At 48.4% G+C, this 13944-nt stretch overlaps 2 protein-coding genes across 10 annotated transcripts in view; one reads left to right on the top strand and one right to left on the bottom strand.

Annotated features, from left to right (window-relative positions):
- The window catches only part of CASKIN1 (CASK interacting protein 1), a 118084-nt gene extending 112726 nt beyond the window's left edge, over nucleotides 1-5358 (top strand). For all 5 annotated transcript variants that reach the window (XM_039349710.1, XM_039349714.1, XM_039349711.1 and 2 more), the window contains 2 exons: nucleotides 283-670; nucleotides 1034-5358. In XM_039349710.1, the coding sequence (XP_039205644.1) occupies nucleotides 283-670; nucleotides 1034-1130 (485 nt within the window). In that variant the 3' untranslated portion in view covers nucleotides 1131-5358. The remainder of the gene's footprint in view (nucleotides 1-282; nucleotides 671-1033) is intronic.
- Nucleotides 5359-6734: 1376 nt separating this feature from the next.
- Nucleotides 6735-13944, bottom strand: part of TRAF7 (TNF receptor associated factor 7) — a 51793-nt gene continuing 44583 nt past the window's right edge. For all 5 annotated transcript variants that reach the window (XM_039349720.1, XM_039349717.1, XM_039349716.1 and 2 more), the window contains 5 exons: nucleotides 12980-13102; nucleotides 12768-12887; nucleotides 12006-12137; nucleotides 10567-10686; nucleotides 6735-7470 (listed from right to left, as the gene is read on the bottom strand). In XM_039349720.1, the coding sequence (XP_039205654.1) occupies nucleotides 7456-7470; nucleotides 10567-10686; nucleotides 12006-12137; nucleotides 12768-12887; nucleotides 12980-13102 (510 nt within the window). In that variant the 3' untranslated portion in view covers nucleotides 6735-7455. The remainder of the gene's footprint in view (nucleotides 7471-10566; nucleotides 10687-12005; nucleotides 12138-12767; nucleotides 12888-12979; nucleotides 13103-13944) is intronic.

Genomic DNA, 13944 nt, shown 5'->3' with positions numbered 1-13944 from the left:
CTGGGCTCCTATAAGCTGCTCACAAAGAAGTGTTAGGTGGCACATGGGAGATTTTGTGTATGTGTGTGTGTGGGTGGGTGCTCTGGGAATCAGGCTGGGGAATGGAAGTTGCTGAATAGAAGGGGGCACCGGTTATCATCTTTAATATCCACTGAATCCAGTTCCAGTAACAGCTGGACTGTCTTCCTAATGATAGAAAACTTTAGAAGCAGCCCTACCAATTGAAATCTGCATGTTATAACCACTTCCTCTAACATAGTGGGTGCTACTTGTCTCTTGCAGAAGTGAAACGTGTCCATGGGACCCCGCCACCCACATCTCCAAAGCCTACACCACCCCCAACTGCTCCGAAGCCGAAGGTCCACCCTGTCCTCCAGTCAGTGAGTGCCAGCTGCACACCAGCACCTTCACCGGCCAAGCAGCTCACCCCCACCATCAAGCCTTCAAGCACACCTCCTTCCCTCTGCTCCAGCCCAGCTAAGCCTTTGTCTCCCGGAGGGCTACCTCCCCAGACCGTGCCAGTCAAGCCACCTCGCTCCTCCATGGCTGGGCCTTCAGTGGAGAGCACCGAGAGTGTGCATCAGAAACTGGAGGAGACCAGTGCTTCTCTGGCTGCCGCTCTGCAAGCTGTGGAGGAGAAGATCAAGCAAGAGGATGGACAAGCAGCAGAGTAAGGCACTCCTGAGGATGGGAAGGGGTGGGGAAGGCCAGACATGGTTGAGGAGCCAGAAGGCCCGCAGAAAGTCCAGCAGACCAGAGAGGCTGGGTGAAACAGCCACTGTTGGTTCTGCACCATGAGGAGGTGCAGCCATCTGTTGTCTTCTATGGGTTGTCCATTCTCGGGAACAAAGGACGTATTTAGCAAAAAGGTGAAGGAGAACAGAATAGGAGAAAGGCAGGACGAGATTACTGCTGTTACATGTGCTCAGATTTAATTAACCAAAGGACAGAGGCATTAGGAAGCTGAATTAAGGCAAGGGTTTTGTAGAGGAATTGGAACCAGCTTAACCTCACTTGTATCTCTTGCCTTCAGTTCCACTGCAGAATCCAAGAGTACTGTCAGCATCCTGGATGACATTGGCAGCATGTTTGATGACCTTGCTGACCAGCTAGATGCCATGTTGGAATGAGAGCTGGAGAACAGTCCGGGCCAACCTCAGGATCTGCCATGGGCACAAGGGCACAATCACCTCCATGAAGATCTTCCCTCCTCCATTTTTTGAGGTTTGCACAAAGAAGACAAGGTTACCTCAGGATTGTGTTGAAACAAACTGAGATGCTTGAGAAAGGCTTCCCTCGGGACCAGTTTGGCAAAGTGAAGGGAGGAACCACGTTTGGGTGTCTTCTCCCCTCCCTTCCAAACACCTGTGTGACCTTAGAGATAACAGCAGGGCTGCAGTTCTCCTGCAGTGGAGTCGGAGGTCAGGGCCTGGGATGGCAGAGCTTCCATGGCAACGGGAGAAAGTGAGCGTCACACTTTCTTCAGCACAGCTTTCTGGGCGAAGCTACTCCATCCACTCCGTGTGGCTTTTCCCCTCACATATAATTATGAAGGTTTCCTTTCCCCCCTCTCCAGATCAGTCCTGAGTTGTTACCGTCCCAATACACTATCAAAGTACGTGGCACAAATAAGTATTAGTCTTCTCTGGTTCTTCATGTTTTCCATTTGGGGTGAAATCTTGTCTTAGCGATGACTATTGCCTTCTGTGTTGGGTGTTTCTGGACTGCACACCGCGTTTCCTTCCATGCCCAGCTCATGCGCCCAACTGCCACCGCTGGACATGCTGGTAGAGGCAGCCATGGAAGGCCTGAGGGAACCTGTGAGTCGGGGTGGGGGGTGGGGGAACCTTCAGCAAGCTGCATGCTTTGTTTTTTTGTCCTGAAGGTGTTTGTCTTCTCCTGGTGATGATGAAGCTGTGACTGTAAGAAGTTTTGTTTTGTTAACACGTCCCCTTTGAGAGACAAGCTCTTTTTTTTCTGTCGGTTTGCCTTGGAAAGCATCATTCCTGGCAAAAGCTGTGCAAAAGCTTTGGTATGTTTGCATGATCGATAAAAGTATTGAAATATGAAAAGAAAAAAAAAACGGGGTGGGGTGGGTGGGATAAAAGCATCCTGGCCAAAATTTCCTTGTACATAAGCCCCATCGGTGGCTGCTGCAGCTGCCGAAGATAGACGGCAAATCTTTTTTTTTTTTTTTTAAACCCCTCTCGAGGCAGTTCTGAGCACAGGGACTCGCCCTGCACTTTCTATTGCTCTAAGGCGCTTCTGTCCCAAAGAGTTCGTCACCGATTGAACCATTTCGCCTTCTTAACCTGCCGTGACCGTTGGGAGCAAGGTTGGAAGAAGACGTCACTGACCAGGCAATGGACGGAGAAGGAACGATAAACCATATCCGTGTTCTGGAAACCGAGGGCAAGGGCGGTGGTGGTTTGGTATTTCAGTGGAGGTTTCATGGAAGGGAGACGTCCTCTCTTGGTATTACAGGCTCAGTTTCGGAAGGGGGCAGCCAGGATGAGTGGATTGCAACCATTAGCTAGAACATGTCTTGTACTCCTGACTCGTGAGACGCAGATCTTGCCCTGATTGAAGGATCTTCTGGCAATCAGTTAGGAAAGGGCTTCCTTGCGAGAAGGAATCCTGCCGAGTACAGCACCGTTTCTTCTTCCAGAAAGGGGCATCTTCCAAGAGGATCACAATTTGTGCTGACCCAAGGGTTGTACGCCAAAGTTTACTCTTATGAGCCTTCTCCCTCTTCCAGGTATGTAGTGCAGAATTGCTGTTTTCGTTACTCCCCAGGCAGTGTAAGCACCACCTTGGTATTGTGGCAAATTCATCTTCTAATTTCATCAACCGACTTGAGGCTTCCTAGAAGGAAGAAATCATAGTATAGTGACGGGAGGAACAAACTGCTCTGTCAATTCAGAACTGTCTACTATGCTCAGGTTTACTTTGGTTTATTCCACTTGCAAATTGGAAGGGTCTGGATAGGAAATAAGGAAGACCCTTGGCTGCAAGAGGAATGCTTGAATGTTGCCGTTAGGGAAGGCCAGCCTTTGTCTGGCTCCTGCTTCTGATGGATGAGCTTCTCGGGGTCTCCTGGCTTCTTCAAGTTGCATGGGAAGACTTGGATCACCCTCCGGCCATGTTCTCAGTGAGCTGCTCCACTTCAGCTTCCACTCGGTCTTCCTTCTTGTGGAATTTATAAAACAACACGATGATGGCAAGAAGCAGCATTTTACAAGGAAAGGTAGATCATTTTACTTGAATCGTTTACCGGGTTCTCTAAACCTTGTGCCCACAGGAGCATTCTGGGGCAAGTGCCCAAGATATGTTGTCCTTTGTCCAAGGCCAGTGGGAGTAATTCTTAAACCTTTGACTGCTATTTCCAAATGATTCATTTGCCTACAAAACTCCATCAAAGAAATTCCCCTAAGTACTTCTGAAGGAATTTTGGCAGCGCCTACTTATTTTTGACTCTTAGAATGCGTTTCCTAATCTCTAGCCTAAACTGGCTTTTAAATGTTTTCGGCTGGTTATACTTTCTCTCCCTCATGATGTGTTTGTACGTCAGAATAACGGTGGCCCATAATTCATATGTCACGCCTCTGAAACCAGAAGCACTTGAACCATCTTCCTCTCTCACAGATGAAAGTACCGAGGTACTAGCTAGCTTAAGGCCCTTTTCCCAAAACTTATATCTTCTGGGAATGAAGAACTACAGGGCAACAATTTGCAGCTGGGAATCAACCGATATTCTTCGGGAGATCAGAGGGGGCTGGGAAAGTGACACAACCTCTCCGCATGCTGCCATCCGATTTGTAGGGCATCCGTTCTGACCATGGGATGGAGCCCTTGCCTTTCATCTCTCCTTCCTCTTATCTGGTGTAATTCTCAGGTCTCTCTTGCTGGTGGGTTCTCCGTTTCCTGTACATTTCACTCCGTCGTGTTTTGGTTTTTGCTTTATCGAATCACCTGGCAATAAAGGAAAAAAAAAACAAACAAGAGCTACCAACTTTCAGTGAGATCTTGGGGCTTTGTCTTGCAGACTCTTCTCAGACAACATGGCAAGGTTGGGGTTCTTGAGCAGGTGACCTCTCACGTTTTATGGCTGCTCTCAGCCAAGGGTAAAAATACCAGTGATAGGAACAAAACTTACGTGTGGGGCTACCACAGCTTCATCTTCTCTTAGAGTTATCAGTTCCATCTTCTTGAGTGGCAGGCCAACCTCCAACACGGGACCCGTTCTTCACTTATGTGATCATGACATGCTGGGTTCCTTCCTCTTCGGTCTATTCTTCCTATCTCTCCATCCGGTAAAGGAATCCAGAAAAAAAGCAGCTTAAAAAATGGGAGTCTCCCTTTGGCTTCCTATACATCCCCCATGGGCTTGGAGTTAAGATCTCGGGAGAACTCGTGGTCATCTTTTGGAAGAGCTACTGTTCTGAGAGACATCATGGAGCTTTTTCCACCTTAAAAGAGTAGTGTTGAGTTGTGGTGCTGTTTCTTTTGTTACTTCACTGATAGAGCTCTCCTCCTCTTGAGACAGCCGTGTTTGGGATGTTCTTATGTGTGCAGAGACTCACACAGCTTTTCTGTTGGAAGGTGATTAAAGGGATAAAAATAAGCTATATATAAAAAAAGTATTTATTGGGAAAAAAATATTTAAGTGGAGTTTCCCCCAGAGATAAATAACAAAAGGAAAGGAGTTTAATATATATATATATAAAAGATTTTAAAATATTATCAATTGTATATTGAAGTTTTAAAATATGAGATTGAAAGAACTGGAGTTTAGCTTGACTATTAGAATTATTATAAGCTGTGTGTCTTGTGAGGTCATTTTAAAAAAGTAGCACAATGTTTAAAAAGGTAGTTTATCTTTTTTTTTTTTCAAAGCGTGCAAAACATTATGTTATATGGATTTTTTTTGCCATTTTCTTTTTACAGTTTTATTGAAAATCAAAGGATGTGCCTTGTTTTAAGAAGTTTTGTTTAATCTTATCTGAAAAGCGTGCATTCTTTTGTGTCTTTTTTAAGTTGGATGTATGTTTATATGCGCCTGTGTATGTATGCGAGTGCGTGTTGAAGTGCATGCATGTGGAAATCACTAACATATGCCCAGCTGTACACCAGTGTACAAATGGGGGTCAGTCCAGTTTAAACACGGCTGTTAAGTCTGAAACATCCTACTGGTTTCCTAGAGCTGTGGTTTCTGAGAGCTAGACTTGCTGTGTGAATGCTGTTCCTGTTTCTTTTCTTGAATATGGATAGTCTGTCTTTGCTGATATCCAAAACGTGTCTGGCACAACTTTGAAATTTCTTAATTAAAAAAAATAAAATAAAAAGGCAACATAACAATAGCTGTTGTAAAGAGAAACAAAATGTGTAAGAAACTAGTCCAAGATTCTAATGCTGGATATATACATACTATCTATCTATATATACATTATATTTTTATTATTAAGTTATGGATACTGTATTGTATTCCCCTTCTGTCAAAGCTATGCATTTTCTGCTTCTATTCTTCTTTTCTTCCTGCACACATTCAACCAGTATTACTTATATTAATAGCTTTATGGTGGAGTATTTTTTTTTACTGCTTCTTTTTAAAAAAGAAGTTATCTGGCTTTCAATATTTAAAGATAAAAATGGGGAAGCAGGCCCTGCTCGTCTTTAATACAGATACATGACATTCACTGTTAAATAATACTTTTATTGTTGAGGTCAGAAAAAAAAATCCCACCTCGGAGGCACTAACTTTGTGTGTGGGGGGGGGGGTTTCTGGCTGCTCTGGTGCAGAGGGAGTGACGAGTTCATGCTGCAGCTCACAGTCCAGGCAAGCGTCAATGTGGATGCATTTATGACCATCGGTGCTTAATAAAACGTCCAGATTATCTTGGCCCGCTCAACTCGTGTTTTGGCTCCAGCCGGAGGGGAGAAAAAGCTTCTGCCGTGTGATGGGAAAGGGCTGCTGGGTGCCAGCTGGAGCCATTGTAAAAGCTGCACGTCTTACCGGAAGCTGGAACGTGGAACAGTTTGTGAAGCCGATTCTTCTACATCTCCCACTTTGTACATCGTACTGAGCCAGAACATTTGCACAGAGAAAAAAAAACACCAAACTGCTGGAAGCTACTTCTGTCACTAGAAATCTCCCACTGTAATTCAGGTTTTTTTTGGCAATGCAGTGGCCAAATGCAACTAAGGAAGGCATTTTCCTCTTCTCCAAGGAAACGGTCAGTGCCCAGCTTGTGGGTCTGTCGTTTTCCCCTCAATTCCTACCTCTAAACATTGTCTCAGCATTTTGGAAGTTGAATGCAAAGGCCATCTGAGTTTCAGGCTTAAACAGCAACCTCAAGAGCAGCATTCTGAGGGAGGAGAATGCCACAGATAACCAATAGTTGAACCTAAGAAATTGAACAGATAGGTGGCCGCAGGTGATCACACGAAGCCCTGGTCGGTGCATTCAGCCTTTTTGGTGCTGCTTTGAGCAATAAGCTCCTTGCGCTACGTGCAAATATCTTTGCAGTCAGGGGGACTGTTACATTTACTGACTAATGGCAACCCAGGAGGTGCTCATCGCAGATCAGCCAGGAAGTGTTGAGTGGGTATCTCTCAAAATCCATAGAGGTCAGCCTCGAACTTTTTTGGGGGTGGGGGCAGGGTTGGGCCCCGCTCCTGAGGGATTCTGTTCATCGGCTGAAACGCTTCAGGTTTGTCAATGAGTCATGCTGGCCTAAAACAACGGTCCAATTTTATTGGTAAGGAAGAAATAATCCAAATCTATTATCACAATTTTAAAAACAGTAGAAAATGTCCGTAAAAACACAACCGTTGGCTCGCCTGCCTTTCCCAGGGAGGCCGTGATGATGGGATGCTCTGAAGAGGGGGTGGGTGGGAAGAGGCTTAGGATACCTGATAAGAAGGCTGGACTGGGGACATAAAAATCGTACCGGGCTACATGACAGGACACTGGGTTTTACCCCCGGCTGGGGCCACGAAGGAAGGAGCATAGCAAATAATTTAAATACCAGGAGAGAGAGAGAGGTCCTCTGGGCGAGGCGCTGTGGCTGCTCATGCAGACCGATCCAAACCAGCTTCGCGGAAAAACGGCCCTTGGAGGCGGTCTCCTATCGGCGAGGAGCGCAGCCTTCGTTGCCCCTCTTTGCAGCTGGGCCAGTGTCCACCAGCTCCTTCTCTCTCCCAAGAAGAGCCAGACCAGGAACCGGAGCTGGAGTGGCGCATTGGTAAGGGGGGGGAGGGAATCCTCCCTGGGAATGCGCTGCTGCGAAAGGGGGGGCGGTGCTGAGGTATGTGGCCCAAAGCTCTTGCACAGCTGCTGGGGAGTGCAGGGCCCACCGAGAAGGAACACAGCACATCTGGAGGGTGTTTGGAGTGTACGGAGTGAGCCGGCGTGTGTATTTGGCAGCGTGGTGTCCAAAGCGGAAGGCAGCATCTTTAGCAGGTCCAAACCTGTCAAGGAGAGAAATGTCAGCACAGCCCAAACTCCGTCACTGAGTAGGACATGGTTTTTCAACCTTAGCAACTTTTAAGACCCCTGGACTTCCAACTCCCAGAATTCCTCAGCCAGCCTAGCTGGCTGGCGTAGGATGTAGAGGCGACCCTTGTTTGACAGGACCTGTGTCATGTCAGCCCAGGGGCCATCCTGAGCGCCAGAGGTCTTCCTACCAGGAGCCGATCTTTACCAAAGGGTCCCTTTGTGGAGCTGTGCAAGTGCAGCTCTGCGATGAGCGCAGCACCGCAACAATATGTGCATCAATGTCATCTCTAGGGTGGTTTCTGCACTCCCGGATTGCAAGAGAACAGAGAACGGCTGACTTGCCCACCTCCTAGGGACCTATCCCTCCGCTCCCCACAACCATTCTGATTCCTGGCAAAAAACCACAAATTTATAGAAATTGGGAGAGGCCCGGGGAAGCAGGGAATCAGTGGTAGAGGCCTGACTACAAACCCCATCATCCCTAACTACTACACGCTGGCTGGCCCAGTATGACCTGTGGTGGCGCAGTGGTTAGAATGCAGTATTGCAGGCTAACTCTGCCTACGGCCAGGAGTTCAATCCTGACCAGCTCAAGGCTGACTCAGCCTTCCGTCCTTCTGAGGTTGGTAAAATGAGCCGGATTGTCCGGGGGGGGGGAAGGGGAAGATGCTGACTCTGTAAACCACTTAGAGAGGGTGATAAAAGCACAGTAGAGCGGTACGTAAGTCTAAGCACTGCAGACAGTCCTCAGCTTACGACCACAATTGAGCCCCCAATTTTATGTTGCTAAATGAGAAACTTGTTAAGTGAAATTTGCCCCATTTTACAATTTTTCTCGCCACATTTGTGAAGTGAATCAATGCAGCTCTTCAATTAGTCACACGGTGGGTTTCCCCGTTGACTCTCCGTTTGTCAGAAAGTTGCAAAAGGGGATCACATGACTCTGGGACACTGCAACCGTCATAAATGTGAGTCGGCTGTCAAGCATCCAAATGTAAATCACGTGACCCTGGGGATGCTGCTATAGTCAGAAGTGTGACAAGTGGTGATAAGTCACTTTTTTCAGTGCTGTTGTAACTTCAAATGGAGAGTCACGAAGATGACCTTGATGGCCGTGTGCAAGAAGTGACGCCTGGCAAAAGGAGCTGAAATATTTCTCAACTCCACAGCAAAGAGGACATTCGGGAGTGGGGAGATTATAGTTTTACAGCCAGTCTCAATAAAACAAAACTTTGGAATTGCTTCCCTGAACTCCTCCACCTAATGAGGCTGGCAAAGACCTTGCCGAGCAACGAAACAGAGACCTAATTGCCCAGTGAGGGTCCAGCAACGGGCACTTGGCCAAATCTTCAGGGTTCTGCTGATGGCTTCTTTCTCTCAATGCTCAACATTAAACATCGGAATAGATGACACGTGGCACAGGGGAAGAAAAAAGTAATCTAAACTCCCATTTGTGAGTGGACCCCTCCCAAAAGGAGAGCACCAGGGAAGCCATGTGTGGCACGGAAGTAAGCTAAGCTCCTTCCCGTGTCTTAAACCATGGTAAGCGAATAGGCCCTATTCTGGAACATATAGCTCCATGGACCGTATAGCTCTATGTAGCCCTAACTAGAGAGCAGGTATCAGTGTGTTGGAGTGTCTGGCAGTTATTGGGTTAAATGCTACGTATGCTGATGGGTCAGTGGGAGGAGTATCAAAGGTCATTGAGAGACTTCCTGGACACAAACCAGATGGGATCCTTTGTTCACCAGCCGCCTGGTTCCTAGCCACATGGTTAGGAGATCCTTGCCAATATGTAACGCAGGAAAACAAGAGGGGAAAATCCAGTGTCAATTTACCTGGGGAATAAACCAATATTGCAAACATGTGCTTCTAGATGCATCTCCACGTGACTGTAAGTCATTGTCTAAAATTCCCAGAATAAAAGTTATATTTCTGTTTATTCTTCGGAGTTATCTATCTGTTTGGACTGTACAGAAAGCAACCTGTTCACTGTGGAACAGAATAGGCCCCATATAAGCACATCTTGGCTTGCAAAGGGCCCCTGGAAGGCACAGACTTGTGACTCTATCACATTGTGTCTCAAATTAAAAAGAGCTCTTCCTAAAGAGGTGACAAGCCCGCTCCACTGCCGCCTCCTCTTTCTCCTCCTCACCTCCATGTGTAGCATAAACACATCTAACTAGGATGTTTCTCTATCAGGGCACAAAGTGAAAATATCTACTGCAAACACCGTGTGGTGTCAGGAAGGGCATCCGGCAAGTAAACACTCAGCTCCATTCAGTCGCCCTGACCCAACCCCAAAGCAAGGGATTACAGGGTCGTAAAACAAAACAAAAACAGGAGAAGACACCATAGCCTCCACTGGCCTTTCCCTCTCTCAGGGCCTGGAGCAAAGAGACACTCAGGTCAAACTTTTGTCTCTCAGAACAATCCTCTCATGGTGGACGTGCCCTAAATCAGGGGTCCCCAACCGTGGCAACTTTAAGACTTGTGGACTTCAACTACTGAGGTGGAGCTCCTAGGGCAGCGATGGTGAACCTTTTCGACACCGAGTGCCCCCAAAACACCCCTCCCCCTCTCCGCCTGCCCATAGGGACACCTACCGCCTCCACAGCCCGCCGGAAGAAAGTGCCCAGGTGGCACTGCAGTGCCATGGTGGCCACGCCCTCCGCCCGCACCCCGTAGCATCAACTGTGTGCAACGGGGCGCAAGGGCAGAGTCTTGTCTCTGCTGCCCGGCTGCCATGTCCTTGGCTGCGCTGCTCCATGTGGGCCGTGCCCGGTGACAACTCTCCTTTGGGGGGGCTGCTAGTGATGAGGGGGCCGTAGGTGGAGGTGGGACTGGGACGACGGCACGTGTGCCCAAAGAGAGGGCTCTCCGTGCCGCCTCTGGCACGTGTGCCATAGGTTCGCCACCACTGTACTAGGCATAACCTGGGAAAAAAATGCTAGCTCTCCCTGGTCTGCTGCTTTCAGGGAAACTAGGAAGCAGCTGCGAAAACTGCTCTGAGCCAACTGGAGGGGCCTCTTCCTCCCACTGAGAGCCCTCCCCCCCTCAATATATACCTTGACAGTGCTGTCGACAGCCCCAGAGAACAGGCGGCCCCTTGAGACGGCCAGTGCTGTGACGCTGCCCTGGTGGCGCAAGAGTGTCTGGGTGCAGATCATGTTGTCCATACTCCATACCTGGAGGCAGAGAACAAGCCAAGACGGTGAGGGTGGTAGATCGCCGTAGCGGATGGCATGTGGCCTGGATTGAGGCAAATAACAGTGTTGAGCCATGGATCCCATTCTTTGCCTAAATCCGGGCCACACGCAGACTTTGTAGTTAGGATATGCATCAGATGCAGCCGAAGGGCCTCTAAAGCTCAGTCCCTCCTCAGTTGGGGCAACTAGGCAAAGGCTGCTAACATTCTGCAACTGCATCAGGCGTCACAAGGCAGGCAAGGAGGAGACGCCATGGGAGGGGCGTGGCAGTCTAGAGGTGAAGATGCTCGCCTCCCACTCAGCAGGCTAAGAGTTCAAGCCTAGATACCGGCAGATGTTTCTCTATCAGGGCAGAAAAAGAAAATATCTACTGGGAACTCCGTGTGGCGTCAGGAAGGGCATCCGGGCAGTAAACACTCAGCTCCATTCAGTTGCCCTGACCCAACCCCGAAGGAAGGGATTACAGGGTTGTAAAACAAAACAAAAACAAAAAGAGAGAAGACATTATGGCCTCCACTGGTTTTTCCTCTCTCAGGGCTTGGAGCAAAGAGACACTCAGGTCAAACTTTTGTCTCTCAGAACAATCCTCTCATGGTGGGTGTGCCCTAAATCAGGGGTCCCCAACCGTGGCAACTTTAAGACTTGTGGACTTCAACTCCCAGAATTCTTGGAGTTGAAGTCCACAAGTCTTAAAGTTGCCAAGATTGAGGACCCCTGCCCTACATGATCTCAAAAACTTCTTACAAAATTGCACTTGGGAATTTGCTACACGAATTTGCACTTGGGAATTTGCCAGTAGAATACAGGAGGGTGGAGAATAATCATACGGTACCCACACATAACATACAAATCATTGAAATGAAATGAAATCAATTTTTCTGCTTGCTTCTATACAGTTATTTTCTCTCAAACTGTTTGGGCTTGGCCTAACTTTGGAGAAATCAGTTCAAACAGGACCGTGGCCCAAAAAGCTCCTCCTGTTCTCCTCTAATGCAATTCATTTCAAAGGTTTTGGAGAAAGGAGATTAGCAAGGTCACACATACACACACAAGTCCCTCAAGCAGCAGAGGGCACTGTTGGTGGAGCCAGGCAGCTGACGAGACCTTGGGTTGGGATGACCATACAGCTATTCAGGGATCAGGAGCCCAGCTGCCTGCTTCCTAAAAGTTCAACTTCATCAAATTAATAGACTTTGAAAGATCTGTTAGGATCCCTCCCATTGCCACCTCCCCCTTTTTCCCATGGTCTTCTTCTGCGCCCCTCGCCTTGAACCAACAACTTGCTGTGCCTTACGTACCCGCAACGACCGATCATACGAGGCGCTGAAGACTTTGGTTTGATCCGGCGTAGAGATGACTGCCAGAGCGTACACAGTGCCCACGTGTCCCGTGAGGGTGCGAACCTGCTCTTTCGACTCAATATCCCACACCTAGTTTAACAGGGACCAGAGCAAAGGCCGAGCGTTACTTTCCCATTGTTTCCCCCTTCCGATTCTGGTTGCTCCAGCTTCGTGGTGGCGAACCTATGGCACAGGTGCCACAGGTGTCACGCAGAGCCTTCTCTGTGGGCACGTGCGCCATCGCCCCAGTCCTAGGCCTTCAGCTGGGTTTTATAAAACCTTTTCGCTTTAGGCCTCCACTGCCGGGTGCAAAAAAAAAAAAAAAAAAGTTCAATCAATCAATCAATTTCAACTTCTCGCCGGAAAAAAAAAGATCTCACAAAATTGGAATTGATTGACTGAACTTTTTAGTCCCATCCGGTCTGTCATTACCACCGCAGCCACGCCCACCCAATGGGCCATGCCTAGCCAGTGGGCCACACCCACCCCTGGGCCACACCCACCCAATGGGCCATGTCCATGCAGCACCCGATGATACATTAAGTGGGTTTTGGGTTGCAGTTTGGGCACTCGGTCTCTAAAAGGTTCGCCATCACTGTTCTAGCTATTCGGTCTGCTTGCCAGATCCCAGAAAGAGAGGACTGGAGGTTCTGGGGAGGGCTGAAAGAGGCTGCAAAGTGCCCCACTGCCCCCTTCCTCCTGGTCTTCGCTCATCCTTACGTGAATGAGATTTTCGTAGGTGCCACAGACGATGTGATGGTTGGTAACCGCAATGGAGTAGACGCTGCCCCCAGACGTCTGTAGCACATGCACACATTCTAGGTTCCGGATGTCCCAGATCTGGAGCAGAGGAGAGAAAAGAGCTGATGGAATCTTCTTCCCAGGCTAGAGAGAGAAGCTGCAGCAGGCGGAGCACCTGAGAGCACGCTTACCTTAATGGTTTGGTAGGAGCCGCTGTACAGGTGGTTCTGGGATGCCACAAGTGCCCGGACCCAGTGGTTAAGGCCTGTCAGTTCCTTTTTCAGTTTTAGCTCAGTGCCAACAATGTCCCAGACCTGGTGGGGCAGAAGGACAGCGAAATTCAGGCCTTCAACAGTGATGGGAGATTGTCCACTCCAGCTCAAGCGCAGGACCGCCAACCAGCTTCCTGTGCCTGCTCCATACAAGGTGTGGGAAACTAAAATCCAGACTCTCAAGGGCTTCCACAGTTCTCTCAAGTGAGGAAGGCTGGAAAGATGAACCATACTTGGGCAGTGGTTAGAGCCCACCTGTTTTTACACAGGTCTACATTTCTATCCCACTTTTTCATCAAGCCCTGAGAGGGACGCCAAACCAATCAGACTGAAGGTCTTTTCTCACAGTTCCTGGAAGAAAAGGAACATTTTGTTTTTCTTTTAACAACCCTGTAATCCCTTGTATTGGGGTGGGGTCAGGGCGACGGAATAGAGTTGAGCATTTACTGGCTGGACGCCCTTCCTGACACCTATGTGAAGTCTAGAGCAGATATCTTCTCTTGGAGCCCAGAGAGAGAAATATTTGTTGCTGCTTAGGATCAAACTCATAGCCTCTGATTGTGAGGCGAAAGCCCCACCTCTAGGCCCCCATGCCACTCTGGAAGAAAAGGAACATATTAACGTAATAACCGCCTTCCTCATCTGATGCTCTCCAGGTGTCAAGAAGGTAACTTTTGGTGGCCATGATGCCTGGGGAATTTTGGCGAGCAGGTGGGGGAAAGGCTGGATTATTAGGCTGAGCTATTCCTTTCCTCCCAAGAGCTCAGAGGAGAGATCTTTATCCTTGCAACAATCCTGCAAAGGGTAATTATGGACAAGTAGGAGAAGAAATCAATTACTAGGGAATGGGGAGGCGTTCAACAAGGGAAGAGAATGAATAATGC

The sequence above is a fragment of the Crotalus tigris genome, unplaced genomic scaffold (assembly GCF_016545835.1).
Source record: "Crotalus tigris isolate CLP2741 ecotype Arizona unplaced genomic scaffold, ASM1654583v1 scf7180000018301.7375997, whole genome shotgun sequence".
Lineage (NCBI taxonomy): Eukaryota > Metazoa > Chordata > Lepidosauria > Squamata > Viperidae > Crotalus > Crotalus tigris.
Note: the sequence above shows the minus strand (reverse complement) of the source record. Positions and strands in the feature narration are given on the sequence as shown.